At 40.5% G+C, this 27,985-nt stretch overlaps 2 protein-coding genes across 3 annotated transcripts; one reads left to right on the top strand and one right to left on the bottom strand.

The window, feature by feature from the left end:
- Positions 1 to 321: 321 nt before the first annotated feature.
- npdc1b (neural proliferation, differentiation and control, 1b) lies at positions 322 to 22,834 on the bottom strand. Its single transcript, XM_067521664.1, has 9 exons — positions 22,128 to 22,834; positions 9,042 to 9,209; positions 6,010 to 6,102; positions 5,714 to 5,923; positions 4,953 to 5,019; positions 4,162 to 4,243; positions 3,700 to 3,779; positions 3,477 to 3,576; positions 322 to 3,193 (listed from the first exon to the last, which is right to left on the bottom strand). Exons 1-9 carry the CDS (start codon positions 22,195 to 22,197, stop codon positions 3,122 to 3,124), a joined length of 942 nt encoding a protein of 313 aa, XP_067377765.1. The 5' UTR covers positions 22,198 to 22,834; the 3' UTR covers positions 322 to 3,121.
- Positions 22,835 to 24,579: 1,745 nt separating this feature from the next.
- fam151b (family with sequence similarity 151 member B) lies at positions 24,580 to 27,563 on the top strand. Of its 2 annotated transcripts, none has more exons than XM_067520544.1 (6): positions 24,580 to 24,731; positions 25,125 to 25,250; positions 25,994 to 26,153; positions 26,233 to 26,450; positions 26,538 to 26,673; positions 26,875 to 27,563. In XM_067520544.1, exons 2-6 carry the CDS (start codon positions 25,130 to 25,132, stop codon positions 27,011 to 27,013), a joined length of 774 nt encoding a protein of 257 aa, XP_067376645.1. In that variant the 5' UTR covers positions 24,580 to 24,731; positions 25,125 to 25,129; the 3' UTR covers positions 27,014 to 27,563. The 2 variants fall into 2 exon arrangements, with proteins under 2 accessions (XP_067376645.1, XP_067376644.1); XM_067520543.1 differs by lacking the exon at positions 24,580 to 24,731 and adding an exon at positions 24,775 to 24,923.
- The last annotated feature ends 422 nt before the right edge of the window (positions 27,564 to 27,985 follow it).

Here is a 27,985-nt window from a genome sequence, read left to right as displayed (position 1 = left end):
ACAGTAGTGAGTAGTTATGGAGTCACCTATTTTGTGATTTTTACTTTTTATACACAAAACAAATGAAATCAGCCGTAATTTAAGTTTCGTTTTGTATTTTATAAACACTATGTACAGTACAGTACTGTACAAGTAAGAATTTGTTTCCAAATTATAAAATTACATCTTACATACAAGAAGGGCCAACATTAATTGGCCCTTCTCGGTACGTTTGGTATGTTTCAGTGAGTTAAATGTTTGCCATAATTCTTCAAATGTGCTGTATTAAAAAAATTAAAAAATAAATAAAAGAGAGAGACTCAAAAACAGATCATGTAACACTTCAGTTTATATAAATATTTATTCCTTTATGGTATAGCCACATGCATGCAAAACATAGTTGTACAGTATTTCTCCTTAGTGTAGAGAACATATAATATGTAGTCTGAAAACAGTCTGTATCAAAGAGAACTAGCCTATAGGTAGTTAATTGTTCTAGAGTTACTGCAAGAGACTCATCCATCCTCAAAACTAGTTAACCAGCTCTGGTTTTGTTTAGCTCTCGGCTGTGGTAAAGTGGAAGTAGAGCTTGGTAACTTTTTAAAAAGGCAACCAACAGGAGAACCCCATCTGTTCTCATTATCCCTCCTCATCCATTAACTTTCCCTTTGGGTTTAGATAAAACAGTCTTTACAACACAGTTAAAAGATCTCCAGTGTTAATACTCTGTGGTAATTAGTTGTAGACCGTTGTTTTTATATATATATATACCAACACTCATGTATTTGTGTGAGCAGGTCAAGTACAATATAATTTGCTCCTCTGGTGTGAGAGAGAGCGGGAGGAGCAGGCTGAAGAGAGGAGCCACAAGGCAGGGGCTTTCCTGAGAGACCATGACAGGAGACCTTAGCTTCATCCCTGCCAAATGTCTGTCACTGCAGCTGAAGAACCATCCTGGCTGTCGAACTGAATGTGTGATCTGTGCAGTCGGTCACTACAAAGTACAGAAAGGTACTTAAAAAAAAAAATAAAAGGTTGCGCACAACCAGTCTTGTACTTAGGCCTGGTGAGCATGACAGGTTGAGTTAAGGAAAAAGCAGAGGATATGGATTTATCATATGGACAGTGCTGATACTGTCATTAGAAAAACGCCATGTTACTACTGTTAGTGTTCATTCAGTCGTGACACGCTACTACTCTGGTATCAGGGACGGCCAAGTTAGATTGGATAGAGGTAACAGTTTTCAGATAAACTCATTAAAACAAAAATGAAGTATAATACATGCAGTACACGCATATTAATGTTTTGAAAGTTTTTGTGTGGAGTTCACATGTTTTCCCTGTGCTTTGCATGGGTTTCCTCCCACAGTCCAAAGACATGCATGCCGGGTTAAATGGTAACTCTGAATTGCCCGTAGGTGTGAATAGTTGTCTGTCTGTGTGTGTAAGTCACTCTGTGTTGGCCCTGAGATAGAGTGGAGACCTGTCTAGGGAGTAATTTAGAGTGAAGGTGCAGTTGGATAAGTGATGGTTGGATGATAGATGGTAGCAGATGCTGTTGAGAGGCTCTTCCCAATACACTGCTACAGCACAATGAGTGAGACAATGCTCCACCATCCTGGAACAGCTGGTGGTCACAAACACAGAGAAGCCAAGTCATCGCACCAGTGAACTTTTGGCAGGTCATACCTGCTCATTAAAACATATTGAAGTGGAAAAAAAAAAAAGGTGCCATCAAGGCAAACAGTGGCTTGAAAAAAATGTTTTTCCACTTTTTGTTAACTACACAATTCTGTCTAGTTTTAGACATTCTCTTCAGGTTTAACCCACACTGCAGAAAATAACAGAAACAAAAAAGAAAAATTTAAAAAATGACTGAAAGAAAAGTTGTGTTTTGGAGTCCCAAAAAACACACAACTGTACTTTGTGTACTTTAAACTGAACTTTGTGTTTGATTTAGTCATTTCTGTGATATTCATTTTGTGACCGTGTCTTGTCAAATTAAAACAACTGCCTGTTGATGTCTTAGAAAAGAGCTTTGTTGTAGTGTGTGGGGACTCTCCACGTTTCCCTTTAATCTACACACCTGTTGTTACGTTTCATTAGAAGTTAATATGCGCAAAATGTAAAATGTGTTTTCAAGCCCCGGATGTCGCTGTCTTTTCATCAATCTATGCAGGGATCCTCATTAAGGAAACAAACAGTTTAATATTTGACACTCTGTGTACGAACACATTGAGTAAGAGGTAAGATCTCTTCTCTGTACACATTCACAACTATATACAGATCACAAAAACCATGGGGACAAGCCATGTTAGTCAGATACCATATATACAGGGTGGACTCACTCTGTTTCAGAGTTCTAGGTAAAGATGTTTCAAATTACTTTGAAATTATTCAAGTTTTATATATGTATATATATATATATAATTATCAATATCAAGTTTGCACAAGAAACTTGTAAGAAGTGTAAATGCATATTGACTCTCAGGTTTCAACACAGCGTCATCAATACATGCATAGAGCAAATATACTGAGAACACAAAGGCTACGTAACATACGGATGCATGGTGCTCCATGTGTTCCTTACATATTAAAACCACATTTCTTTTTAAAAACTAAATAAATTAAACCAAAACCTGAGGAGCGAATTCAATGAATTAAGGAACATTTACTGATTAATGAACATGTTCATTCAGAACTAGCAGAGAAATCCTTAGTTGAAGCTCATTGGCATCAGAGGACTGTCTGTGCACTGAACTCTATTAATGCAGGAAATTAGATTCAATATGCTCGTTGCTACGTGACTGAACTCAGTTTGAGTTCAAAGATGTTGGCTAATTAAAAAAAAAAAGAAAAAAGAAAGACCACATAAAAAGGAACAGAATAAAGCTGTGGAATGGGAGACAGTTGGGGGCAGGACCAGCCATGTGATTTCCTCTAAATGCCCACAGATGTCTCGCTCCTCGTCATCTTCCTCCTCCATTACACTGTCCATCTTGTCCATTAAAAGGATTGGACTGAACAAAGCCGTGTACGTGGAGTGTGTGTCTGTGTGTAAATTCAACTGTCTGAACAAAACACGTTCAGAGTGTAAAAAAATAAAATAAACAAAACAACAAAATAACTGGAATGTCCAAATTTAGTTGTGGGACCTTTGGAGGTAAAGGGTGGAGTCGTCAAACAGTGGGTTCCTCACCTCCATTTCGCCCGTCTAGAGATGGACACAAAGAGGGGGTAAGATTTCTGGGTAACACAGTCTATGATTAGAAAGAAAATGTTGTCTCTGCAGGATCTATTTGTACATAAAAATTTGATTTTGTGGTACTGTAGTCATATGTAGCAAAACCACAGAACAGTATTTGGAAGAACAAATATGCATTTTAAGAAGCTATAACTGATTAGCATTCAGTTCTTTAAATCTGCCTACAGGGTGGTTACTGACAATACAGATTTAACATTGTGCATGAGAAAATAATGAGGCTGAGTTTACTCACAGGTGCCAATCCAGGACACTCGTACACTGTGAAATCTCCGTCCTCATTTTCCTCATCTGTTGATGCTCCTGAGTCAGGAACTTTAGGCTCATCCCTGTGTCTGCACACACACAAAGTTATGAAATATTCAGAGTATAGCACAGAGTCAGTAAGGTAGATAGGACCGAGAGGGACAAGGAGTCTGAGACAGAAGAATATATGGGTGTCTAAAAGGACAACTCACTTCTCCAGGGAGAGCATCTGCTGCTTCTGGTGCTGATAGTGGTACATCTGGGCACTGTGGGCCAGTTTCTTGTCCCCAGGCTGGAACACAACAAGGGGGGACATGAGAAAGTCAGTGGCATTTTCCACACATCAAATCACGCTGTTTGGTTGACATTCACTTTGCAGCATGTGGTCAAGTTGAAATTGCTAAAAAAAAAAAATTTAAAAAATGGTACATTTGTCCATCTGAGGAGATAGAAACTACTGTAGCTAATGCTCCACGAGATTGTCAATACATGCACTGTATTGGTTGTTTCCATGACATAATCTTGATTAGAGCCGCATTTATTAACCATGAGTATCTGAAAAGCATCACTCACACTACTTTTGCATAGAACATAACATAACTGGCTGAGAATGTATGTGTAATGTGGCTACTCAGTGTAAGTCAATTCCCCTTTAAACTTCAGATACTACTCACCAAATTGTCAAAGGTTTGGGTTCTCATCAGTCCATATGCAGAATAGTCCACCTTCTTGGTGAGATGCACACCTTTCTGCAATCTGTCAGAAAGAAATCGACAACGCTGAAATGGTTCATTGCAATTGCAAGAGGCCATTTCATTTGTATTTAATCTTTTTTTCTTGAATGAATGGATATGGCTGTGTCGCTGTGGTCTTATCGTTGGCAGACACAAACAGGATATTTTAAACTGCCCGAGTCAGTTTCAAAAGGTGAATCTTCTTATTAAATTTAGAACAAAATAGATTATTTCATTATATCAATAATAATTTCAATTATGTGCTTATTTCTTTGCAAATCGAGTTTCTTCTCTTTTCGCTATAAATAAATATTTTCCTTTAAATAGAAACATTTTCATAAACACGTGTCATCTACAGCCTGAAGTCTGAATATTCTTTTCTTTTTTATAAATCTGCCTCGCATAGACGTTACAAAAATTATAGATTCTTATTGGTTCTGATTTTTAATAACTGATATTAAGAACAATATTCTCTCAACTCAATTATATCTGAGACAGTTGGCTGCTTGATAAATGAGTTGGCTGAATATTCCTCTTTATTATTAGTTGATAGCTTGTTTTACACAAAACTAAAGAGAAAAAATAAGAATTGTCTGCTTCTAGCCTCTTTCTTGTGTGTTTTTTTTTTCTGGAATGTCTTTGTCCAGACAAAACAAGCACATTTGTAGACTATAAAAGAGGAAAGAGACGATGCTTTCCGTAGTGTAGAAAGAGAGAAAGAAACGGGTTACCTGACCCAACAGGCTCCTGCGATGATCAAAGCCAGAGAACCTGCCACGATGAAGACGCTGCTCATGACTGTGAAGAGATACATGGAGACGGTCAGAGGCAGAGAAAGCTGTGCAGACCCATGCGTGTCGGTGGAAGACATGATCCTTTTGTAATAGTGTCTGAAGCAGAGTGCAGAGCTCAAAGAAGAGCGGATGAAGATAACAGAGTGTCAGTGAGCCACTTACTGAATAATGGCATTGATGACAGGAATGGACCGAGGCAGAACTAACTGACAGAAGCACACAGCTGCTGTTCTATGCGGAACTGACTGTACTGTGAAACCCCATAGTAAATTTGAGATCACGAATGATATTTGGTCCTGACAAAAGAGGCCAGTTTACTAAATTGACCTATATTTTTATTTCTAGGATTCTTACTAAATGGGGATTTCTGCTTCTGTTGTGTGATAACTGGAAAATTTGATCATGACATTTCCTGGGATTTTGATTATTTGTGCATTTACAAAAGCTAGACCCAGTGACGACAAAGTCTGACCCTTAAATGCTACCGCTTCTGTGAACTAAAAGGGAAAAAAAATGGAAAATGGGAAATTGTTTGTTCTGAATAGTTGTTCCCACCACAAAGATAAAGGAAAAAAAATAGCTTGTATGTAACAGGAACTGAATGCTTTCTGTTGCTGTTAGATAAATGGTTTGGAGACGACCTGCTCTGAGCTCCAGGAAAGAAATTAGGTCACGGCAAAAAGACACAAAAGACTTACTGATGAAGACACGGTCATTAGAGGGGTAGGGGAGGATGATGGGACCCATGAGCAGCGCGGTGGTGTGGTTAGTGGTGGTGGTGAGTGGAGCCGTGCTGGTGAACAGGGCACTCTGGGTCGGGGGCTGCTCTGTGATAGGAGCTCTGTGGGCCGAGGCAGTCTTACTGAGCTGCTTCGATATCGGTTTGGAGACATCCTTGGAGGGCGGAGCTGAGACAAGGAATGAGAACTCATTACCACGGCAGGGGATGCAGTGGGAAACACAAACATGAGTAAACAAGTGATTTATAAAGTACCTGGCAGTCTGGACTCAGTTCTTTGTTCACTGATGATGGCAGAGAGGAAGTCAATCTCCTGATCCAGCTCTGGGAAAGTGCTCATGTGCTTACCTTGAGGAACACAAAGCCACAGTCAAGCCCAACCTTTAACCGAACAGGTTTATACTTCCTGATTCTAAAAGAGGCCTCTATTACCCACAAGACAACGCAACCTTGGTTTTTAGAAACGCCTATGATTTTTATTTTCACACTCCAATTTTGCAACATCAGGATTATTTCCACAGAATTAGTACAGCTCCTCCCAAGCCAAAGAGGATGTCACACATTTAAATTCAGGTTGTCTTTGTTTTCTGTTTCAATTAGTTTAAAGATCTGAAACTGTTTAGTGGGAGATACACAGAAACACAGAAGAAATCAAAAGGGAGTTCAATAGCTTTTCACTGTACTGTAAGCAGAATTTAAACATGACAAAGTGTAAAAAGTCATTTTAAAGCATCTAATGTATTTTAATTAACCCCTAAACAAAAAGGTCAATATTTGAGATTAGAGAGATTAGTTTTTATGTGTCAAAGTTAAGTCCAAGCCAGAAGCCATGTCCTACTGTACTGTATTTAAATGGGTAAATGTGTTAGACAGGCATTAGAAAAATATCTATACATCTAATATATTGCTGCTGCTGCCGCTGATGGAAATTTGCCCTGCCGAGCTGGGAATAGAGCAGATTAAGACAGCGGATTAAGAAAAAAACCCGCCTCCCCTGTGTTGCTTAAACAAAATGACAGTCTGTTGTAACGAGTGAACCACGAGTGTTCCTGTCTGTTCCACGGAGCATCATCACGCTGCCTGGGAGTTTATAACGTTGTGGGCGACACTCACACAGGCGTAAGAGTTGAGGGTGACCTAGTGTGTGTGTAGGTGGGCAGAGGTTCGGCAGCTCTTTGCAAAAAAAAAAAAAAAATGAGAGAATGTGTGTGTGTACAACACAAGTGAATGATTCCTACGTTTCTGTCTGTGTATTTAAAAGAGGCTGAGGAAAACACCCTTTGTGTTTGGATCATTGTCATGTTGTAGAGACCTTTTTTTTTTTTTTCCTCCTTAGTTTTTGCCTGCTGCCTTTTCTTAAGGACATCTCTTAATGATGTGGCAGGCAGTGGACATTTCTAGAAGCTGGATGCACTCTGGTGGTGGTTTGTGTGGTTCCCCTTACTTTTCCACCCAACCCATTATAGTACTATTACCATTACTATTACACTGTGAGTGGGCCAACAGATGCAGTGTGTATGTAACTGTGTGGGGGTGGATGGCTCAGTGCACTACTATCATGCCCAGCTGAAGACAGAGAGAGAGAGAGAGAGAGACAGAGAGAGAGAGAGAGAGAGAGAGAGAGAGATAAGGGGAGAGAGAGAGAGAGGGGGGGAGAGAGAGAGAGAGATACAGAGAGAGAGATACAGAGAGAGAGAGAGAGAGGGGGAGAGAGAGAGAGAGATACAGAGAGAGAGATACAGAGAGAGAGAGATACAGAGAGAGAGATACAGAGAGAGAGAGAGAGAGGGGGAGAGAGAGAGAGAGAGAGATACAGAGAGAGAGATACAGAGAGAGAGAGAGAGAGGGGGAGAGAGAGAGAGAGAGATACAGAGAGAGAGATACAGAGAGAGAGAGAGAGAGAGAGGGGGAGAGAGAGAGAGAGAGAGAGAGAGAGAGATACAGAGAGAGAGATACAGAGAGAGAGAGAGAGGGGGAGAGAGAGAGAGAGAGAGGGAGAGAGAGAGATACAGAGAGAGAGAGAGAGATACAGAGAGAGAGAGAGAGAGAGAGAGACAGAGAGAGAAAGATACAGAGAGAGAGAGAGAGAGAGAGAGAGGGGGGAGAGAGAGACAGAGAGAGAGATACAGAGAGAGAGATACACAGAGAGAGAGATAGAGAGAGAGCGAGAGAGACAGAGAGAGAGAGAGAGAGAGACAGAGACACACACACACAGAGAAAGACACAGACAGAGAGAGAGAGGTGGGAATTACTGTGGTCATGCAGACACTTTTAGTATTAGATGATAATAATCATAACCATATTCATCAAAAACAGTACAAAATAGTTTGGTAAGTCTTTATGCGTCTAATATATCAATCCTGGTCCTCAAGGACCCCTGCTCTGCTTGTTTACCAAGTTACCCTGTAATACCCACTGCTGCTTACCTGGATCAGCTGTGTTCCGTCAATCAGAAGCTGGATTATAGCATCTTAGACAAAGGTGGTGTCAGGAAAGACGATGTAACTTGATACTTCTAAACACACCTGATCTAGCGAATGAGCTGTGGGTAGTGCAGGGATGGTTGAAAAAACAAGCAGAGCGGGGGGGTCCTTGAGGACCATGATTAGGAACCATTGATCTAGACTGTGCAAAACTATAAGTCTAAGTCTCTAAAAATGATTAAATATGCACTGATCAGCATTATGACCACCTGTGCAATCCAACGGGATCCAATACAGCATTTCTGCCGTGAAATCTACTGCTATGTTCTAACTTCTCAGGCGATAATTCTACTCTCAGTTTTATTATTGAGGTCAAAGTGGGCAAAGTGAAAAGCTCAAACCGCCAGAAATACTTTCAGATTGTCAATTAACTTTTATTATAGGCCAATTGATTAAATTAAAAAAACAAAATAAAGGGGGGGATTCAAACGATAAAAACCAATATGCCATTTCTGAAATGCAATACAATGAGATATAAATGAGAAGTCTTTCTTATACCTGCCTCTGTTTAAAATGTTCTTTTCTGAGTACTTCTAATGGACCCTGATAAAGGCCACAAGCTGAAACATGTTGGTGTAGTATTAAAAGGTACTGGGCAATCTACATCCGGCAGCTTCTGCTGAATTGCACGTCATCATATCTTAAACCAAACATAATCTACATTTGTTCTGGCAGGAAAATGCAGATTTTCTTCTATTCTTTTAGAAACAGCACAGTTTGAGGCAGACACAGAAGAAAAAAAATCTCATGAGACAGGTGGAAGAGTGGAGGATCACCTGATGTGGACCGTGTCCAGCCACTGACCTTTACTGAATTGAGCAGAGTGAGGGACATGCCTCCTCTTGACCACGCACCGGCCGCGGGAGTCCTCCACCAGATGACGCAGGCAGGGGCCACAGTGTGAGCTGCCCGGCTGGCAGAAGTGACGTCCTGCTTGGGCACAGTCTAAACTCCGAGGACACAGGTGAGATTCTGTGGAAGAAAAAGGACAGAGCAGTAGAATTACCTTCCAAAATACCTTCAAAATGAGAAAAGTCCCGTGTTGTTCAGTCTGTATTAAACAAGGTGGTCAGATAATGAACGCATCACTGAAACAATGACAATGTAGGTTGGAATAAGTGTGGACCCCTATGCTTCTGACATTATCGAGTAGAAGACAAAGAAAAGAACAGAGTATCATCAGGGAATACATTTACATGTACTTAAGTACCCTGGTCACTGTAAATCTGCTGTACCTGCAGCAGATCAGTAGTCTGATCTCTCCGCTACTGGGCTCACTGATTTGAGCTGTAAAGAAATAAAAGAAGCTACTGACTAAAACCAGACTGGACGTGTGAATCAGAGTTTGTATCAAATGTGTATGGGTGCCATAATAACTAGTTTATCTTCAGGGACAATTAGAGATATAAACAGATATAAACACTTTCAGTCTTCTTCTTTAGACACAACTCCCAACTGCGTAAATGTGGCCTGTGAGAAGGTCTGAGATAATGACAAACTTTTGCCAGCTTGGAAAAGGTCACTGTAATGTGAGAGCAGATGAAAGTGGGCAGCCTGACCCCCGTCCAGGCTGCTGCTGTGATACCGTTTTGTCGTGGGGGGGGGGGGATGGGCCAGTGCTGATTTTCTGCTGAGCTCTATGGTTTTGATTTGATCTGAAAGGAATCATTTCAGTTGCTTGTCTCTGAATCCAACAGTAACAGGTAACAGAGTCCCAGCTAATCAAACAGGTCTCTCGTTCATCTGTGCACACGTGTGATTCACCTTTTCTTTAGAATAGAGACAGATATGACATCCAGCTTTCGGGCCTCCAAAAAAAAAGCTTGGTCAAGTGCAATCAACAAATAAAACAATAAAGCCTCCAAATATTTTTCTGGTCGCATAACTTGTATTGTCTGGTCTTTTCACGCAGGTTACTTTTTTTATTTTTGATGTTATGATCAAAAAACAGAAGTCAAGACCCGAGCAGCACGGTGGTTCAGTGGTTAGTACTGACGCCTCACAGCTAGAAGGTCTGAATCCCCACATTTAAATATCAAGTTCATAGTAATTACAATATTATTTTAATTACAGTGTATTTAATGTTTTACTTTAGATTTTACTTTATCCCCAGAATATCATGTTTCAGAAAATATTGTTCTCTTTTTAAATTAAATCAAACCACAGCTTCCTTTCGGGTGTTTCCTTTTCAGGCGTGGCCGCAGCAAACCATGTCCTCTCTCACTACATCCATAAATGTCCTCTTTGGTTTTCCTCTAGACCTCCTGCCTGGCAGCTCCAACCTCAGCATCCTTCTACCAATATATTCACAATGTCTTCTCTGAGAATGTCCAAACCACCTCAATCTGGCCTCTCTGACTTTATCTTCAAAACATCTACATGAGCTGTCCCTCTGATGTCCTCATTCCTAATCCTGTCCATCCTTCTCAACATCTTAAGCTCTGCTACCTCCAGCTCTGCCGCCTGTGTTTTCTTCAGTGCCACTGTCTCTAAGCCGAACAACATAGCAAACATCATAGTCCATGGAGATTCCCGTCTAACCTCCTTCCTGTCCATCACCAGAGCAAACAAGAAGGGGCTCAGAGCTGATCCTTGATGCAGACCCACCTCCACCTTGAACTCCTCTGTCACACCTACAGCACCTCACCACTGTCTTACAGCTCTCATACATGTCCTGCACCACTCTAACATACTTCTCTGCCGCTCCAGACGTCCTCATACAATACCACAGCTCCTCTCTCTGCACCCTGTCATACGCTTTCTCTAAATCTACGAAGACACAATGCAACTTCCTATGACCCTCTCTGTACTTCTCCATCAACATCCTCAAAGCAAATACTGCATCTGTTGTACTCTTTCTAGGCACGAAACCATATTGCTGCTCACAAATGTTCACCTCTGCCCTTAGCTGAGCTTCCACTACTCTTTCCCACAACTTCATTGTTTGGCTCATCAGCTTTATTCCTCTGTAGCTGCCACAACTCTGCACATTTCCCTTTTTCTTAAAAACAGCACCAGTACACTTCTCCTCCAGTCCTCAGCATCCTCTCACTCTCCAAGATCTTGTTAAACAAACTAGTCAAAAACTCTACTGCCACCTCTCCTAGACACTTCCATACCTCCACAGGTTTGTCAGCAGGACCAACTGCCTTTCCGCTCTTCATCCTCTTCAACGCCCTCCTCACTTCACTCTTAATAATCTTTGCTACTTCCTGCTCCACACTAGTCACCTGTTCTACTCTGCGTTATCTTTCCTTTTCCTCATTCATCAACTCTTCAAAGTACTCCTTCCATCTTCCCATCACACTCCTGGCACCTGTCAGCACATTTCCATACTTATCTTTAATCACACTAACCTGCTGCACATCCTTCCCATCTCTATCTCTTTGTCTGGTCAACCTGTACAAATCCACCTCTCCCTCTTTAGTGTCTAACCTAACATACAAGTCCTCATTTGCTCTTTGTTTGGCCTTTGCCACCTCTACCTTCACCTTATGCTGCATCTCCCTGTGCTCCTGTCTACTCTCTTCAGTCCTCGCAGTGTCCCACTTCTTCTTAGCTAACCTCTTTCTCTGGATACACTCCTGAACTTCCTCATTCCACCACCAAGTCTCCTTGTCCACTTTCCTCCTTCCAGATGACACACCGAGTACCCTCCTACCTGTCTCCCTGATTACATTAGCTGTAGTGGTCCAGTCATCTGGAAGAAGCTCCAAACCACCCAGAGTCTGTCTCAGCTTCTACCTGAAAACTACACAATGTTCTTCCTTTTTCAACTTTGATCCTTCATCCTCTGCTCTGGCTTAGTCCTCTTCATCTTCCTCACCACCAGCATCATTTTACACACCACTATCCTGTGTTGTCTGGCTACACTCTCCCCTACCAATACTTTACAGTCACTGACCTCTTTCAGATTACAACGTCTACACAAGATGTCGTCCACCTGAGTGCTTCTTCCTCCGCTCTTATACGTCACCCTATGTTCCTGCCTCTTCTGGAAGAAAGTGTTCACTACAGCCATTTCCATCCTCTTTGCAAAGTCTACCACCATCTGTCCTTCTGTGTTCCTGTCCTGAAGACCAAACTTGCCCATCACATTCTCATCACCTTCGTTCCCTTCACCTACATGTCCATTGAAATCTGCACCAATCGCCACACCCTCACCTCTGGGGATGCTCTGCATCACTTCATCTAACTCACTCCAGAATTTCTCCTTCTCTTCTAACTCACATCCTACCTGTGGGGCATAACCACTAACAACATTGAACAACATGCCTTAAATTTCCAACTTCTATCTGATATTCTTTTCACCTCCAGAACATTCCTCCATGGTAGAACAACTTGAACCCTGCTCCTAAGCTTCTAGCCTTGCTACTTTTCCACCTGGTCTCCTGGACACACAGTATGTCCACCTTTCTTCTCTGCATCATGTCAACCAACTCTCTAGCCTTCACTGTCATAGTCCCAACATCAAAGTCCTACTGTCAGTCCTACATTCTTAGCGTTCCTCTTCCCTCTCTGCCTACGAACACGCCTTCGTCCTCACCTTCTTCAACCAACAGTAGTCCAATTTCCATCAGCACACCCTGTAGGTCAATAGCACCGGTGGTGGTCTTTGTTAACTCTGCCCCGACCCATGTGGTATGGAAATCAGATTCAGTGTGGAAGTCATGATTAGCACATTTATTTTGGCATGTGTTTTATGTTGGATGCCCTTCCTGACATTTATCCAGTCTAGCACAAGAAGACACTGGCTTGTGCCCCCTTGTGGTTGCATTAAGTCAAACCAGTGCTTAAAATGGAAGAAAAAAAAAGAGAAACACAGTATTCTGTAAACATTATACCATAAAGCATATACTACTTCTAGATGTATTGAAAGCAAACAAACAAAAAACCCCACATGCCTCTGTAAGGCTGACTACCTGCATATTAAAGCTGGATGCTTAGTAGGTTTTAGTTGTAATTTAATTTAGCTTTGTCTAGACTGGACTCCTCATCAAATCAGCGTAAGTCATAATCTCCTCATCCTCATTACATCAGTTTATTCATTTGATGTATAAACTTAGAGTAATTAAAGCACAAATGACTTCTGCCAGGTTTGAAAGGTCAATAAAATGGGGTTAGTTGGATTGTATCTCAATTATTATCAGAAAATACTCTACTGTAGCTATTGCACTTGTTTTGGTCTGATACTGCATCTATGTACTCCTCACAATACTTTCCTTATTTAACAGAAGACATCTGAGCACAGCACCACTGCAGAGAGCAGAAAAAAGCTAGACTCTTCATCCTGCAGAGCCTCTGGAGAGGCTCCTGATACCATCGGGCAAAATAATTAGACCCAACTATCAATATTAACCCCTTTAGCTTCCTCGCCAGAAGTGCGTTCTTCTCTGCTACAGGGACCTAGACACTGGTTGCCATGGAGACTTTCACTGCAACTGAGAAGGTGTGACATCATCAAGGGGTGAGTCACACCACAAATGCACAAGTCAGGGATGGAAGGTTTTTCTCAGGCTGGTGTACTGAATAGAAAAAGGCACGATAAATGCATGGGGGAAATGTACAAGACTACTATATGATCACGTTACCAGCAAACACTGCCAGCATCCACAGCTTTTTCTTTTTTCTTTTCATATTTGTAAGAAAGTAGTGTGGGTGCGTGTGTTTGTGCAATTGTTCCTGCTGCACTATGACTGAAGCAGAAATCAACCTACAGACAATGGCCTGCCCTTGGACACTACAAAAGCAGCAGCTAATCTATGCAAAGCTTTACAACTGGATGATAGAGACCAGGATGCACTGGGGCAGTACAGCGTCCCTGTTTCTCTGAGCCACAGCATTGATAAGAAGGACTGTGTGGCTGAAATGAAGCAAACCACATTCAGACACAAAAAAGGAGCTGAAACATAAATACATCAAAGTAAGTGACCCCCAAAGTAAACCCCTCAGTAAGTGTAATGAAAGAATACTTTGCATCCATGAAAACACCATCTAAAACAAAAACAGTGACCTGCAAGTGAGTAGCATTTGCAAAAATTTCCACCATGAGATAACAGTTACTGGAGTGAAAAGAAGCTATATCAATACTAGTATGGACACACTGATGATAACAATGAATTAAAATTGAGTTTAATAGTAAACCTGACATGTTCACATGATAAATCTAGAGCAACCACTGTCTATAAACACAGATTAATCAAATCCCATTAGGATTCTGAATTTTGGTGCTCTGCACAAACCTGTTGCACTCAAAAGTATAAGCGTCGCAGATCATTCACTTCTGTAAGTGGCGCTTTTTTGAATATTTTCACAGTCAACAGAATCAGCAGGAGAGCAGCTTTATCAAAGATATTAGAGTTTGTATTATTATTATTATTATTATTATTATAGCTTTTTGTACATCTGTCACCACCACTGGTGTTCACTGCACCGGTGATATTCCCACAGTGTCAAATACGCTTCCTTCCAAAGTCTCAGTTTCCTAGCAACCTCTTGTTCTATATTAGATGAAAGAAAATGAAACATGTTCATTCTCTCTTTTCTAATTTAGTTCATCACAGGGTTGGAGTGAATTATATGACCATAACAGAGAAATATTCCAAAACACACAGTTCCAGAAAATGTATTTTTCTATGTTTTGCTTCACCCAAGTAGGTAAACTCTGCTGATGAAATGAAAATAAAGCTTTAAATTCTAAGTCTAGATTAAAAGTCAAGCTTCCTCCCTTTGGCAGTAAGAAAATATAAATAATGTAATGGCTGTGCCTTAAAGATACATCTGAAAAATAGGCATGTTCAGGCCTCCAGCCTCTGTTGATTGGTTGGTGAGTTTGCCAATGCATTTGTTCCTACAAACATTTAACATAGAGTTGGTCTTTTCATGACATTCACTGTACTGTTAGCTTTGCATTCCACTCGCTAACCTGAACTAAGAGAGCGAAAACTTGTTGAATTTCCTTGGTAACATTATCAGATGATGTCATCTGAAGGGGATTTGAGCCGAGGTTATGTCATTCGAAGGAGTTCGGGAGCATAATGTCAAACTAAATAACCATCTTGGGATTGGCAACTATTGTAATAGTAGCTCTTGCTGTAGGTCAACTTGTTGTGAAAGTGTAAATCACATTGATTAGGAATTTTTAAGCCAATAATTCACTCACCATTTTCTAGCTCTGACACAGCAAGCAAGAAGACATCGCACCCACAGTTGAGGGGAGACATTGATAATATATAAGAAACTGAAACAATACTGCTTTCAATTCCTTATTTGCACCGTGTGAAAATAAGTAGCTCCATCCAGCCGTGGCTTCACAAGAAGTCGTGCTATGAGTACATTCAGTTGTAAAGTCATTCAGAGAACGCAGACTTGCTTTAAATAAGAGGTGAAAGTGTGTGTTAATGAATCATCATTTTCAGTACAATACCTGATTTACCTATTAGATGCTTAAACATTAAAATGTCTCATTTCAAACCTGTGCTGTTACAGTGCTCCAGTCAAGTCGAATCCACTTAAATCATCTTTCTCCATTTTCTCTACTGTGCTGAGGTGAACAGAAAGGGAAGTCGACAGGGACCGGCTCCTATAACTAACCCAGGCCGACACGAAAAGATGAAAGTCTCAGGCCGTGAGGAAGCTTTGATGATGAGTGTGCTGTCACAGTGTTGACACCGCTGATTTACAAATGCAAATTCTGTTTAAAGTGCCTTTCGGTCAAAACATTGAAACTAGTGGATATTAATAAAATGAATAAAATAAAAACGTTAATTTCTTCCCAGTGTGAAGACATCACTGCAAATACATGATCAACACAAGGGCTCCAATCTTCAATATCTGCTGTCTACTAACATGTTAGACCACACACTGTATATCAATATAATCCAAGCTGAACTGAACGGCAGTTGCAACTTTTTCTTCTTGTATAACAGTTTATCAGGGCAATTGTCATTCAGTAGGGCTTGTGATCAATTTCTTTTAAAATAGCAAAACCCTTTTGGAAGTTGGTTTGTCCAGTTTGGAAATTACTTCCATTGTTACCAGCATTTTTATTCCAAGATAAACCTTTTGCTTCCGCAGACAGAGAGAGTGACTCCTGCTGGCTCCTGTCCCGATACTAATTGAGACAGTCAGCTAATTAACACGTAAAGAACATTATCATGATATTTCCTGCTGCCTCAGCTATCTTCATGAACCCCGTGATCTCCCAGCCAGATGAACATATGGATCGAGAGCTCACCAATCACAGCCACGTTGTGCGAGTTCAAAGCATTATGGGACTTGTGCCTGGGCTTATGGCTGGCCCTGACAGACTGAAAGAGGATCATTGCTAACAGGAGAGATGTGGAGAGAGATTTTCCCTTTTATTAAAGGACTAGTTCAACGTGAGCTTATAGGTTTTAAAACTCAAATTAATGAAACATTGTGAAAAGCCCAAATCCAATTAATTAATTAATAAAAACAGATTAATTAATATCGTATGAATATTGTATGATGTCAAGACTAATGATTTTAAATGGCAAAAGTCATCAAACAACAAATGTCAATTTATCTGTGTGACATATAGAAAGTTAGAGAATCAGTAGGTCCATAAGATATTTACTGTAATCATTCTAAAAGCTGGACAGAGACAAATTGACAGCTCTACAGCCTCGGCTACAATGTATAATAAACAGATGATCCACACACTGCAGCTTGGGCTCCCACCAATTTTAACAGATACATCACTCGGGTCGTACTAGTCTTGAGAACTGATAGTAAATCAACCAAGGAAGACCAATCAGAACAGTGCTAGACAACACTGTCTGATCATTTCCAATTGGGACTGAGAGATGCCACTCTGGGAAGTATAGTTGGTAAAAGTAAAACAGTTCACAAAGATTATCAAACACCAAAAACACTATGAACTACAAACCACAATTCTTTTGGCCATCGGTTGGTTTTCTGCTTCTGAGATTTGGTATTTTCTTAAGGTAAGCCATTATTAAAGATATCATTACTTGCTGCACACAAAATGCAGTTTACACAAACACGTTTTTGTGGTTTGGCTTTTTTTTTCCCTTTCTCTCTCCTGTTGTGTTTTACAGTCCAACACCTGCAGTTTGTTTGGATGTGCTGCTACTAAGGAATAAAAGACCTTCTCCTGATGTAAATCAGCGTTATTCTAAAATCTTTACTAATGACTCCATGGCATTAAGGGATTCTGCCAAATATGCAATCAAGCCGGTTTACACAAAGGGTGAAGCACTAAAACTCAGTCACAAAAGCAGTTCGCAATGAATTTCAATATCAATTAGTGGGATCTAGTGGTGTGAGATGTAACTACAGTACTGTAGGTTTGTGTGAATGACACGTGTTGAAACACTCAATAAATGGCAGAGGTGAAGAACAGCGAGTGTGTGAAAGCAGAGAAAAGTGGACGACCACATTTCATTATAATTATCACCAATTTTGACAGTAATTCCTCCCTGATTTTAAATTGTGTGTGCGTACTACAAATCCGATTCCAAAAAAGTTGGCACACTATACAAATTGTCAATAAAAGAGGAAGGCAATAATTTACAAATCTCATAAACGTATATTTTATTCAGAATACAACATAGATGACATATCAAATGTTTAAACTGAGAAAATGTATCATTTTAAAGGGAAAAATAAGTTGATTTGAAATTTCATGGCATCAACACATCTCAAAAAAGTTGGGACAAGGCCATGTTTACCACTGTGTGGCATCCGCTCTTCTTTTTATAACAGTCTGAAAACGTCTGGGGACTGAGGAGACAAGTTGCCCAAGTTCAGGAATAGGAATGTTGTCCCTTTCTTGTCTAATACAGGCTTCTAATTGCTCAACTGTCTTAGGTCTAGTTTGTCGCATCTCCCTCTTTATGATGTGCCAAATGTTTTCTATGGGTGACAGATCTGGACTGCAGGCTGGACATTTCAATACCCGGATCCTTCTTCTACGCAGCCATGATGCTGCAATTGATGCAGTATGTGGTCTGGCATTTTCATTGTTGGAAAATGAAAGAGACGACGTGTGGATGGGAGCATATGTTGTTCTAGAACTGGGATGTACCTTTCAGCATTGATGGAGCCTTTCCAGATGTGGAAGCTGCCCATGCCACACGCACTCATGCAACCAATACCAGCAGAGATGCAGGCTTCTGAACTGAGCGCTGATAACAACTTGGGTTGTCCTTGTCCTCTTTAGTCCGGATGACATGGCGTCCCAGTTTTCCAAAAAGAACTTCAAATTCCGATTCGTCTGACCACAGAACAGTTTTCCACTTTGCCACAGTCCATTTTAAATGAGCCTTTGGCCCAGAGAAAACTTCTAGATCATGTTTAGATATGGCTTCTTTTTTGACCTTTAGAGTTTTAGACGGCAAAGGCAAATGTCACGGTGGATTGTGCTCACAGACAATGTTTCCTGGAAGTATTCCTGAGCCCATGTTGTGATTTCCATTCCAGTAGCTTTCCTGTATGCGATGCAGTGCCGTCTAAGGGCCCGAAGATCACGGGCATCCAATATGGTTTTCCAGCCTTGACCCTTACGCACAGAGATTGTTCCAGATTCTCTGAATCTTTGGATGATATTATGCACTGTAGATGATGATAACTTCAAACTCTTTGCAATTTTTCTCTGAGAAACTCCTTTCTGATATTGCTCCACTATTTTTGGCCGCAGCATTCGGGGAATTGGAAATACTCTGCCCATCCTGACTTCTGAGAGACACTGCTACTCTGAGAGGCTCTTTTTATACCCAGTCATGTTGCCAATTGACGTAATAAGGTGCAAATTGCTCCTCCAGCTCTTCCTTATATGCACATTTAACTTCTCCAGCCTCTTATTTCTACCTGTCCCAACTTTTTTTGGAATGTGTAGCTCTCATGAAGCCAATATTTGGCAGAGCATTTCAAAATTTCTCACTTTCAACATTTGATATGTTATCTATATTCTATTTTGAGTAAAATATAAGTTTCTTGAGATTCGTAAATGATTGCATTCCTTTCTTATTCACAATTTGTACATTGTGCCAACTTTTTTGGAATCGGGTTTGTGCATGCTGCTAACATCGGCCTCACATTGTGACAGAGTCTGAGGTAGGAAAAAAAAAAAAGTGTTTCCTGGCATTCGGAAAAGTTCAGCAACAAATCAGATGTGAACCAAACTTCCGGTGCAAGTTGTGTCAGAAACCTCGGCAAACAAAGGAAACACATGAAATCTGTCCTTTCACCACAAACAAAAACAGCACAAATAGCAGGAACAGTAACAAGCTCCTTTCCACATTTAGCCACAACTTAAATACAGAACAAATGTCCATATATAAGAATTCAAGAAAGTAAAAGACTTGCAAATTTCAAAAACAAATTTCTTTTAGTTCTTTTTCTAACCATATGATTCTAATGATATGAATCCAAGAAATAATCCACAGATTAAAGGATGGACACGCTGTCAAAGTCTCCACATGTATTAAAATAAACTTTATTTTAAGTATAGGAAACACAAACTAGGTTCTATGCCATAAAATGGTTGGCAAGGCTGAGAAAGTTCAACTTACAAATATATTTAGTTCTATTTAAACAAGCCATCCTGTAAAAAGGCCCTTTGTTCAGCCTTATCTTGTTGAACTCATGCAGAGTAGCAGTACAGAGCGTCCAGCAGACTGCAGCAGAGTCTACAGCAGCAGTGTCCTCCTTCACACAGCACAGGCCCTAATCAGGTTACGTGTGGTTTGAAAGCCTGGGTGGAACCTGGTTTCAGGTCATCAGGGACACCAGCCCAGCCTGAGGAACAACCCTCCATCTTTCAAACCTTACTTAACGGAACGAGCTGAATTTAACAAAGCTTGTTCCTTTCACTAGCGTTCAAGACCGTCCTGTTAATCATAGCATTATGAAACCCTTCTATGGATGCAATATTTCATGTGCCACCAGTTGGTTGAGGCAAAAAAAAAAAAAGGGGGGGTAAAAGCATTACATGTTCCCCGTTGCAGTTCAGTGTCCCTACGCAGCGTCATCAACTACTAAAAATGCATAAGGGGTTGAAAAAAGGGCCCATAATGCAATATTTCAACCACTTGGGCTCAGGGGGGAATAGTAGGATCAGGCCTAAGTCTTGCCTGACAATTGGATGAGAAGAATTAACCCAGCTGAGGCTGAAGCATCGTGATGAGAGGAGCACTGCATTTAGTCCAAAGATGCGATACAGCAGGGGACTGGCTGTCAGGGAAACAGCTCATCATAACACACTGCAACAGATGCCCGTCCAGGCTCACTGTGCAGCACTGAGTCATACTAATGGAAACCTCCGGCAGGACTCATCAGTGTGAACCAGACTTTGTTTAATATTACTTCTAATCATCAGTAATATGTCAGGGGGTGATTTAGTTTTCATTTAGAAGTGGTAATTTTGGGACTATTAAGAATTTAACCATGTTAGGAAAGTGCACTGCAAACTTCCTGCTTAGTGCTGTGGGAGCTGGCCAATCAGAATAGAAGGGAGACAGGAGCTAAAACTGAACATTTTGGAGAGGTTGGTAAATAAATACAGAAACAGCCCGTATAAGCCAAAACACGAGGTTTAATTTCAGCTTCAGCCAACCTGTGGAATAGACATAAAAGGGTCTACGTGTCACCCTGCATTAAAGAATGTGACTAACCCGTTTTGAGTCACAACCTAGAGAGAAACTCACTTCACTCTGATGATGAGACAACAAAAAAAAAATAGTGTAGGTGTGTGGGCATCATAATGTGATAATGTTACACTCCCGCTGTTTTATACAGCTTAAAATAAGAATGTGGTTTTTGTTACGGTGTGATGTGGAGTCATCCACAGCTCTAAGAGCCCTGACATCAGGAATGTGTTACTGAGGACAAGCAGGCCACTGCCAACACCTCTACTATGATAACAGAGGCTATGACACCACCAACATGCCCTGAAAACACCAAGTGCCATCCATATCTCTCACACTGAATCATCTCATTCCCAATACGCAGGCCAATGTGATTTCAGTTTTGCAGTCTCACAGTCAGATGCACACATCACAGGGTAGAAAAGCTCAAATCAACGACCTCCAGTTAATTCACCGATGTGATTCACTGCTTTTGTCCATTTGCACAAATAAACTAACAATGTCATTAAGAACATGCTTCACTATTTTCTGACATTTTATAGAGAAGCTAATAATAACAACTGAGAATGATTAACATTGACAGTCTTATAATATTTTATGAATTGTTTCTTTTCTAAAATGATGATAAATTCTTTAGTCTGAAACATAAAGTACAGAAAATACTCATTAAGATGTCCCAGATACAGACAAAGTACAGTCGACAGGCAGTTCAACCTGAACATCCACACACCTCAGTTTTTTTTTAGTCTCCAACGTTTATTGACAAATTACTTAATGACTTATTATTTTCACAGTAAAGAAATAGTCTGCCCATTAGTAAATTCTTCTATGTCCTAAAGTTCAAGATGGCATTTTTAAATAGTTATTTTGTCCGACCAACAATCCAAAACATGAATGAATTTGACGTATGATCATACAGGACAGAACAGAAAGCAGGTTTTAGTGAAAAAACTGAATGAAACAAAAGCTTTTCCAAAATACAATCGAAATAAAATGTAGGGTGTAGATCCCTAATGTCACTACACACCACATAGACCTATATTAGTGTCAAAAATATACAGAATATGGAGCCATGGAAAAGATGATAAATATCTACCAAGGCACCGTGAGCCCCTATATGACCACAGACTGAAGTCCCTACAGCAACAGCTACACAAGGAGTGGGTTAAAGTGGTGATCCACAGCCCAGCTGGACGCCCTTTGCAACTTTACAGCACCAGCCCGCATATGAATGACAGCAGGTAGCAGCAGATCTCACCTGTCAGGCAGGTGCTCAGCACCAACAGGGCCGCAAACAGCGCAGCCTGGCTGAGCAGCGGGACCCGCATTATGTGTACAGCTCCGACGGATGACAGGGGACACGGAGACCGACCAAAGAAAAACTGAAAAGGAAAGAGGAGGAGGAGGAGGAGGTGGTGGCGGAGGAGGAGGAGGAGGTGGTGGCGGAGGCGGAGGGGGAGGGTAGTCGGGGGCTGATCATTCCCCCATACCCCGATGCTCAGGAGGTGAGGAATCAGACAACGACATCAGGAAAGACGAAAACTTGAGAAGCAAACCGTTCAGGAGACGACGCCAGCGGCAGCAGGGATCATGCAAACCTCGCTGTGTGTATGTTTCTCGCAGGATGTGTGCTCTCCACCGCAGACCCGCAACACCGATGTACCGATGACTGGCTGAACGATCGAGATGAGTCTGCTGAGCTGTGGCAGAGAGGGACGTATAGACGTAGGCCCGTGACGTCAAAACGCTGCGCTCTCTCGGCGCTGTGCCTTCTTATCCATAAAAAACATTTGACTTTTATATAATGTCGACGCTATTAAGCACAGCGAAAATGAATTTTCAGAGCTGCACTGTCGCAGAAATTACAGAGTAATAGAAAAAGACAAAGATGAACATCAAGAGGTTTAAGCTGCGGTGCTCTACACGTGTTATCCACTTGTTTCCACCAGATATAAGCAAAGTTGATATCATGTCTTTATGTTGCCTACAGAATGTGGTTGATAATCCATCTTGATAGACTTTAAAATGCCCTTGTTGGGAAAAAAAAGTATAATAAATAAAAAATGATTTAAAAATAAAAATAATTTGGGTGGAGCCACGAAAATGTCTTTCTTGAGTGACTGCACCACTTTGTTTAGAGAGTTGACTGCATGAAAACATCCCTGCATTTTGTTTTCTTACTATTCTCACAAGGCTCTGGAGAAATTTGTAGTAGCATTAGAAAATTATGATCACACTACCATCTCACAACAGCCACAATGCAGCGACTTGATCATAGCTCACTACATGTGTTAAAGTACAGCCAGGTGCATTCATTAAATGTACCATCTTTTCATCAATATAAAGTAATTTTCTTCTGTGCTAAATATGGTGGATTGTCTATACAGGTGATTCATGTAATGTATGGTTATTTTTCTAAGCTTATAAAATACAAGTGGTGAAATAAGGATCATTTTACTGGCCATTTGGGAATATGGCCATCACACAGACGAATATGTCGGGAAATTTAATACCAGATATTCTGTAGACTTCCTTCACAATTATCTCCAATTAGCTCAGTATTTTTATACAGCCAGGCCCCTTTCTCCTTTTAAGATCCGAACTCATTTGTTGATGACTTTGCTATTGTAGAGATGACCAAAGGATATTTTCAGTCTAGCCAGACTTTTCATAACTGACAAATTGCTTTGTGTATAGGATGATTTCTCGACTGGTTTAAAATAATCTAAAAATACCTTCTTTTTTTTTTTTTTTTTTTTTTTTTGGAGAAGTATTGCTGATGATTCTTTTGCAATAAAACTGGGTGGTGAGGGGTAAATTTGCCTACACTTCTTTTTAAAAAACCCAGATTGGATTTTGCTAATCATTGGAAACAAGTCAGCCAATGCCATCGAAGATCTCCTGTATGTGTTGACGCGCCACCTCACGGCAGTTGTCAATACAATTAAAGTGCGCGGTTGCTGTGAAGATTACGGTAATCCAATTGAGACGTCTGAGGAAACACTGCGTCACTTCACGCTGTAATTTTTTACTCCTCACCACTCGTATTAATCACACAGGTGCTGAATTAAATCGCATTTCACAAATAAATAATTCAAACATGTACTGACATATACTGATTCAATTGGTTTAAGTTACCACAAACACGTGACTTAATCAATCCGGGTTTCGAAATAAAGGATGCGACTTTTATTTAACTAGATTTTTAAATGACACGTCTTTTACGTGTTTTATAAGAAAGTAAAGTAAGTCATATCTTTAATGCACAAGCAATTATTATTATTATTATTATTATTATAAACATTACTGTGGTATTTTAAGCCACTTTATTAGGTACACCTGTACATCTAATCTAATTTTCATGTTACAGCTCTGCCAAGAATTCTAGTTTTACAATGTTATAATATTATAAACGACTCCAATAATAAACAATGATAAATAAAAAGATCAACTTTCTGACAGTTTCAACTTTAAAACTGAGAAAAGATAACAACGTAAAACTAAAATCATACTGGATACCACAAGTAAAGTTGGTGTAGTTTGTGTGTATATAGTTTGAGTAGTAATGATTACAAAAACAATACAAAACATTTAAATTCCTATTACATTTTTTTTTTGTCCTTTCGGCTTATCCCATGAGTTCAGGGTCACCACAGCAGGACATTGTCCTCATGTTGATTTGGCACAGTTTTTACACCAGATGTCCTTCCTGACGCAACCCTCCTGTTTTCAGCTGTAACGTAACCCTCCTGGCTGTTAGGGGTTTGGTGTCTTACCCAGAAACAATTCGACATGTAGCCGGGACCAGGGATCGAACCCCTGACCCTATGGTCCGTGACGGCCTACCAACTGAGCTACACAGGTGGATACTACTTTTGCATTCGCAAAACACCGATTCTTTTATTTTGAAAACTCGTAGCCGGAAACTGCTAAGTTGTTGCGTGGAAGCTCGTTTTTCCTAATACATCCATGTTTCTTTCTCCAGGAAACATCCGCAGAACTGCCTTAGTTTTAAGCGGATGTTTAATTGTTTATGTCGTTTGGAAATTAAAGGGTAAAACAACCAAAAAACATTATAGTTTGCAAACTATTTTCAGCTGTAACGTTACTCCTATGTCCCAGGAATCCAGCTAACTTAGCTCACCTTGCTAACTCTGCAGTAGCTAACGCCACTTATTAGTAACTAACTCATGTTCAGGAACGAACTGAAATGATAATCAGGCCGTGAAATTGAAAGTAAGGTTTTGTTTCGCAGAGGATATGTCCGACCAAACTCTGGACTATTTCTTAAGCCAGAGTCACATAAAGCAGAGGGATGCAGCCGAGGTGAGATGGTCGCACGCTGTCAACAGCAGGAGCAGATTGATGGAGGCTCTAGCAGGTAACACAGTAAACGGCAATTTGTACATTTTGGAAAACATTTTAATAAAAATCAAAACAAATGGCCATATTACTTCTACATCCTGACCACAGTGGACCTGGTCTGTGTTTTACAGTGTGTTTTTGCTACTTCAGCCATTATTAGACATAGGCATTTGTGTGCCTGATATGAATATGGAACATATTAGATTAAAAATACAGATAAGTTTCATTATCAAACTTTTGAACAATGAACAGACATGTTCACAGTGTAAATTTCCAGCTACCTGACATGGGAGAGATTTTTTAAATGTTCTTGTTGAATCACTGAAGAACTAATGTGCTCTGCCCATGATGTGAAAACTTATTACACAAGACGTATTGTCAGATTTATCCTTTAAACACTTTAAGGTCTTTTGATTTAATGAGCTAACTCTTGTCTTGTTTTGTCATATTGTTTGAAATTAATTATTCCCAAAGATGGGTGTTTTTTTGTTGTTGTTGTTTTTTGTGATGATGAATAGGTTGTTTGTGTCTAAGAGGAACAGCAGGATCCCTGGTAATAGGATCCTCTCATTGCTTACAAAGCTGTTCTAGACTGTGTCATATAAATCAGTTATGTGTAAGGTGCTGCTTGTTTGTGCACTGAGGATGGGCTACGACCTTAAATGTCTGTGCTTTGTACAAACAAGCTATTCTAGAGGAGCGCTGCTTATTCAGCATACTCTAGTTGACCCTGCTGTTCCCCATTGATCAACAACTCAGGTCCCTCGCATATGATCGAAGCTGACGTAATAATCAGGGGTAAGGACCCCAAAGAACCAATCATGGCGCATCCTCCTGACACCGACAGTGACATCACACTGACGGACTGGCTGCAAGGCGTGAAAACACACAGCAAGGGAATAAAATTAGACTTCAAGAGGTGAGACTGGGTTAATGTTCCTATTAGGTACCTTGTGATCGTGTGTGATGCCACCACTGTGTTGTACTCCTCCATGCAGCCTTGATGCTGTGTCCCCCTCTATGGCTCTGCTGGAGGAAGTGCTGAATGACTGGAGCCCTCCTGTGTGGGTGAATGCAGATATTCTATCTGGTCCTGGTGGACAGGCTACACCTTTGGAGCATCAGGCTTTTCTTTCTGCCGTGACAGATCTTCCAGCTCGCACTGTGCTCTCTCTTGGCTGGACTACAGGGTGGACTGCTGGGAAAGTTAACCCAGGTGAAGGCACTTGAATAAATAGTTTGTGAAAGCTGTAGTCACAGTGAGAAGAAGACTTGCATGGTGATTTGTTACAAATGTTTTCAGGTTACAGCTGGGAGATGGTGCAAAGGATGGAGGAGATATGTAGAACCCTCAAACACCCAGTCACCTTTCCCGTGCGTGCAGCTCTTCTGGCCCAGTCGTCCTCCCAGCTCACATGGCTGCTGCAGCAGTCAGACAGGTAATCATCATCACAGTGAGACAAGTCAGTCATTCCAGCATTACTTTATCTCTGCTCAGTCCCTCTGCTGATGGCACGTGGCCCAACCAGTCATCATGCTGTGTTAAAGTTCACTCACAGTACAGTAACTGCTCCAGTCCTTTGCACTTATGTAGCTTTGATTTCAATTATTCAAGTTATTTTGCTTCCCTATGTTCACAGGTACACTCTAACAGTGTGGACTGGCCAGGATGATAAGTTTACAGTAGAAGACTTACTACCCTTCAGAAACATGTTTGACATCAGCAGGACCTACTATGACCTGCCAGACTCTTTCAGGACAGAGGTCATCATGACCTAGCAAGTCAATACCGGAAAGTCCACTGCAAAAACATGCCTATAGCACACTGATGCCCCCAAGTGGAGAAAGTGAAGCAAAGCATCTCTCTTGTGGTTCACCAGCCAGCTTCAGTGGTTCCCGACCTGGGGGGTTGCAAGAAAAAACTTATAGGATATGTGAGGATTAATGAGTATTTCTACTACAAAAACTGTGCTTGTATTTTTTTTACTGTTCTCTAATGGTGGCCCTTTCCTTGGGAAATAATATAAAGTTGCAACTCTGCTCTTAAGGTGTTACAAACAAATATTCAGAGAGAACTTCTAGAGCTGATTTCAAAGTAAAAGCTTAAAGTGGCATGCACTATTGATATTATGGTCAAATCAGTTTATGCTTTATGGGAATAACATGGTAGTGGTCCTTAAAGGCCTCAAGTGTTACTGCTGTATATCAAAACTAAGAAAAGGGTATAAAATTTATTTTGAGTAGCTACAATACAACCTACTGCATGTGCTTGAGTCAGAATTGTACCAAAAATCTCAGAAAGTAAAAGTAATCATTATGCTAAAATATAGTAATTATGAGTGTGTTTTTTTTTTTGTGATAGTCCTTATTACTAATGCTTCACTGTGTAGCACTTTACTGTTGCAGTTAGTTGGTTATGATCTTATTTAAACAAAAAAACAACAACACACTTTTATTTTAAGATAACTGTATGTTTCTATATAAAATCTTACTATGCAAAGTGACAGGAAACTAAGGCTGTGACTTTTTGCTTTGTGTTGTTGTAGATTTGATTTTAAATGGGGAAAACATGTCATTAATCAAAAAGTCAATGGGTCAGAATAGTTTTGGAGCCACTGTAGTGATATGAGAGTACAAATCCATAAAAAGGGTCAGTACCTGAGTAAATGTAGTTAGTTATAATAAAATATGATCATTTATAGCTCAGATTAAGTTAGAAACAAATCCAATAATGCAAGAAGTGTCAGTTAG

Source organism: Channa argus, chromosome 11 (genome assembly GCF_033026475.1).
Source record: "Channa argus isolate prfri chromosome 11, Channa argus male v1.0, whole genome shotgun sequence".
Taxonomy (NCBI): domain Eukaryota; kingdom Metazoa; phylum Chordata; class Actinopteri; order Anabantiformes; family Channidae; genus Channa; species Channa argus.
Note: the sequence above shows the minus strand (reverse complement) of the source record. Positions and strands in the feature narration are given on the sequence as shown.

What these genes read in the sequence shown, in the direction of transcription:
- npdc1b (XM_067521664.1), bottom strand. Translation starts at nt 22,197, where the DNA reads ATGCGGGTCCCGCTGCTCAGCCAGGCTGCGCTGTTTGCGGCCCTGTTG. An exon ending in GCTGAGCACCTGCCTGACAG is followed by an intron (nt 9,210 to 22,127) that starts GTGAGATCTGCT and finishes TTTCTTCCACAG; the next exon opens with AATCTCACCTGTGTCCTCGG. An exon ending in CAGATGCTCTCCCTGGAGAA is followed by an intron (nt 3,577 to 3,699) that starts GTGAGTTGTCCT and finishes GTGTGTGTGCAG; the next exon opens with ACACAGGGATGAGCCTAAAG.
- fam151b (XM_067520543.1), top strand. Translation starts at nt 24,839, where the DNA reads ATGTTTCTTTCTCCAGGAAACATCCGCAGAACTGCCTTAGTTTTAAGC. An exon ending in TGTCGTTTGGAAATTAAAGG is followed by an intron (nt 24,924 to 25,124) that starts GTAAAACAACCA and finishes TTTGTTTCGCAG; the next exon opens with AGGATATGTCCGACCAAACT. An exon ending in CTGCTGCAGCAGTCAGACAG is followed by an intron (nt 26,674 to 26,874) that starts GTAATCATCATC and finishes CTATGTTCACAG; the next exon opens with GTACACTCTAACAGTGTGGA.